The sequence below is a fragment of the Elephas maximus genome, chromosome 3 (assembly GCF_024166365.1).
Source record: "Elephas maximus indicus isolate mEleMax1 chromosome 3, mEleMax1 primary haplotype, whole genome shotgun sequence".
Lineage (NCBI taxonomy): Eukaryota > Metazoa > Chordata > Mammalia > Proboscidea > Elephantidae > Elephas > Elephas maximus.
In genome coordinates this window covers 26,955,758-26,957,978 of record NC_064821.1, presented here as the reverse complement: position 1 = coordinate 26,957,978, position 2,221 = coordinate 26,955,758, and the positions used below count along the sequence as shown (strand labels likewise).

General features: G+C 43.8%; 1 protein-coding gene across 1 annotated transcript; it reads left to right on the top strand.

Moving 5' to 3' along the window:
• Positions 1 to 207: 207 nt before the first annotated feature.
• LOC126071188 (olfactory receptor 18-like) lies at positions 208 to 963 on the top strand. Its single transcript, XM_049875439.1, has one exon. The coding sequence runs from the start codon at positions 208 to 210 to the stop codon at positions 961 to 963; it is 756 nt and encodes a 251-aa protein (XP_049731396.1).
• The last annotated feature ends 1,258 nt before the right edge of the window (positions 964 to 2,221 follow it).

Genomic DNA, 2,221 nt, shown 5'->3' with positions numbered 1-2,221 from the left:
CCTCTTTTCTTTTTCCAAATGCTGTCTCAGGTACATGGGGCCACAGAATCTAACAGGTGTCTCAGAATTCCTCCTCCTGGGACTCTCTGAGGACCCAGAACTGCAGCCCCTCCTTTTTGCAGTGTTCCTGTCCACGTACCTGATCACTGTGCCTGGGAGCCTACTCGTCATCCTGACTATCACCTCTGACCCCACCTTCACACCCCAATGTACTTCTTCCTCTCCAACCTATCCTTGGCTGACATCAGTTTCATTTCCACCACAGTCCCAAAGATACTAGTGAACATCCAGACTCAGAGCAAATCCATCACCTATGCAGGCTGCCTGACACAAGTGTCTGTTTTTTATCTCTTTGGATGTGTGGATGATCTTCTCCTCACTGTGATGGCTTATGACCTATTCATGGCCATCTGTCATCCCCTGCACTACACAGTCATCATGAACCCCCACCTCTGTGGCTTGCTAGTTTTGATATCTTTTTTTATCAGCCTTTTGGAGTCCCAGCTGCAACTTTCAATGGTATTATCACTTATCTTCTGCACAGCTGTGGAAATCCCTCATTTCTTTTGTGACACTCCTCAACTCTTTAACCTTGCCTGTTCTGACACCTACACAAATACCATATTACTGTATTGTTTTGGTGCTATCTTTGCTCGTGTACCAGTCACAGGGATCCTTTTCTCATACACTCGAATTGTTTCCTCTATTCTAAGTGTCTCATCTGTAGGTGGGAAGTATAAAGCCTTTTCAACCTGTGGCTCTCGCCTGTCAGTTGTTTGCTTATTTTATGGAACAGGCCTTGGAGTATACCTCAGTTCAGCCATCTCATCTTCTGCCAGGAAGGGTGCGGCAGCCTCAGTGACGTATGGCATGGTTACTCCCATGCTGAACCCCTTCATCTACAGCCTGAGGAACAGGGACATCAAGAGAGCCCTGCAAAGGATCCTAAGCAGAGCAACCTAATGTCAACACTTGTGCCATCCCTTTGAGTATATGGGTTGGAAAATACAGCAAATCCAAACATCTGCTACTAGAAATCTTGCCTGTTTGGTTGCGTAATTTTTTTAGCTCTCATGGGTTTCAGTTTCGAGATTTCATATCTGAAGATCGCTTCCTTTGTCACAGTTTTAGTAGGATAGTGGGAGTATTCTGGGATAAGACAGTCTGTGTGATCAAATCCCATTATAGCTATGGATCCTTCTATAGACTCTCATCTACGACTCAGGCTTTCTGGTAAAATGCACAAATCTATTTTTATGTGCTTAGAATCTTCTTCCTTTACCAAAATTCCTATCTATTACCCAGGCTACTTTTGCACCTAACAGAACAATATGTGCAGGTTACGTGTGAGAATGCCTGTCACTGGCCACAAGCCTTGACTCCATATTGGAATTGTCTGGGAAGCTTAAAAAATATGGATGCCTTGCTCCCGCCACTACGGATTCTGATTTAATTGTATCAGTATGTGGCTTGAGCACAAGGTTTTCAAAGCACCGCAGGTGGTTTTAATGTGCAGCCAAGGTGTGAACTACTCATCGTTTTAGACTTTTCCTTCAAAGATTATTTTGTCGTGGGTCTTTTACGCCTCCTGAGCAGATGCTGAAGATCTAAATGTGATCAGATCTTGCAAGGGGAAAGATATAAAAGAACTTACCCTAACAAGAAGCAAGTGATTTTTCTCAATATTCTTGGTGATATTTCTTCTCATATCTTCTCCCTCTGCATCATGTTGTTGTTAGCAGCTCTTGAGTTGCCTCCCTGACACATGGCGACCCCATGCACAACAGGAGAAAATGCTGCCTGGTCCTGTACCATCCCCATAATCAATTGTGGATCAAAACCATGTGATCCATGAGGTTTTCATTGGGTGATTTTTATAAGTAGATTGCCAGGCCTTTCTTACTAGTTCATCTTAGTCTGGAATCTCTGCTGAAACTTGTTCAACATTTTAGCAGCACATAAGTCTCTACTGACAGATGGTAGCTGCATACAAGTTACATTTGTTGGGAATCAAACGTGGTCTTCCACATGGAAGGGGAGAATTCTACCAGTGAAGCACCACTGCCTCTACCCTGCACACCATAAACACTCAAGTCATGAGTGCATGTTGATAAGCTATTGCCTCCCTTATCCAGAGTCACTCTTCTATACTTTGTGATGCTCAGGCAGGAGAGGAGAGGATCTTTAAATCACTCTTCTGATTTCCCATCTGGCTTTATTG

Excerpts from the sequence above, each read along its gene's own strand:
- LOC126071188 (XM_049875439.1), top strand. The coding sequence starts at position 208 with ATGTACTTCTTCCTCTCCAACCTATCCTTGGCTGACATCAGTTTCATT.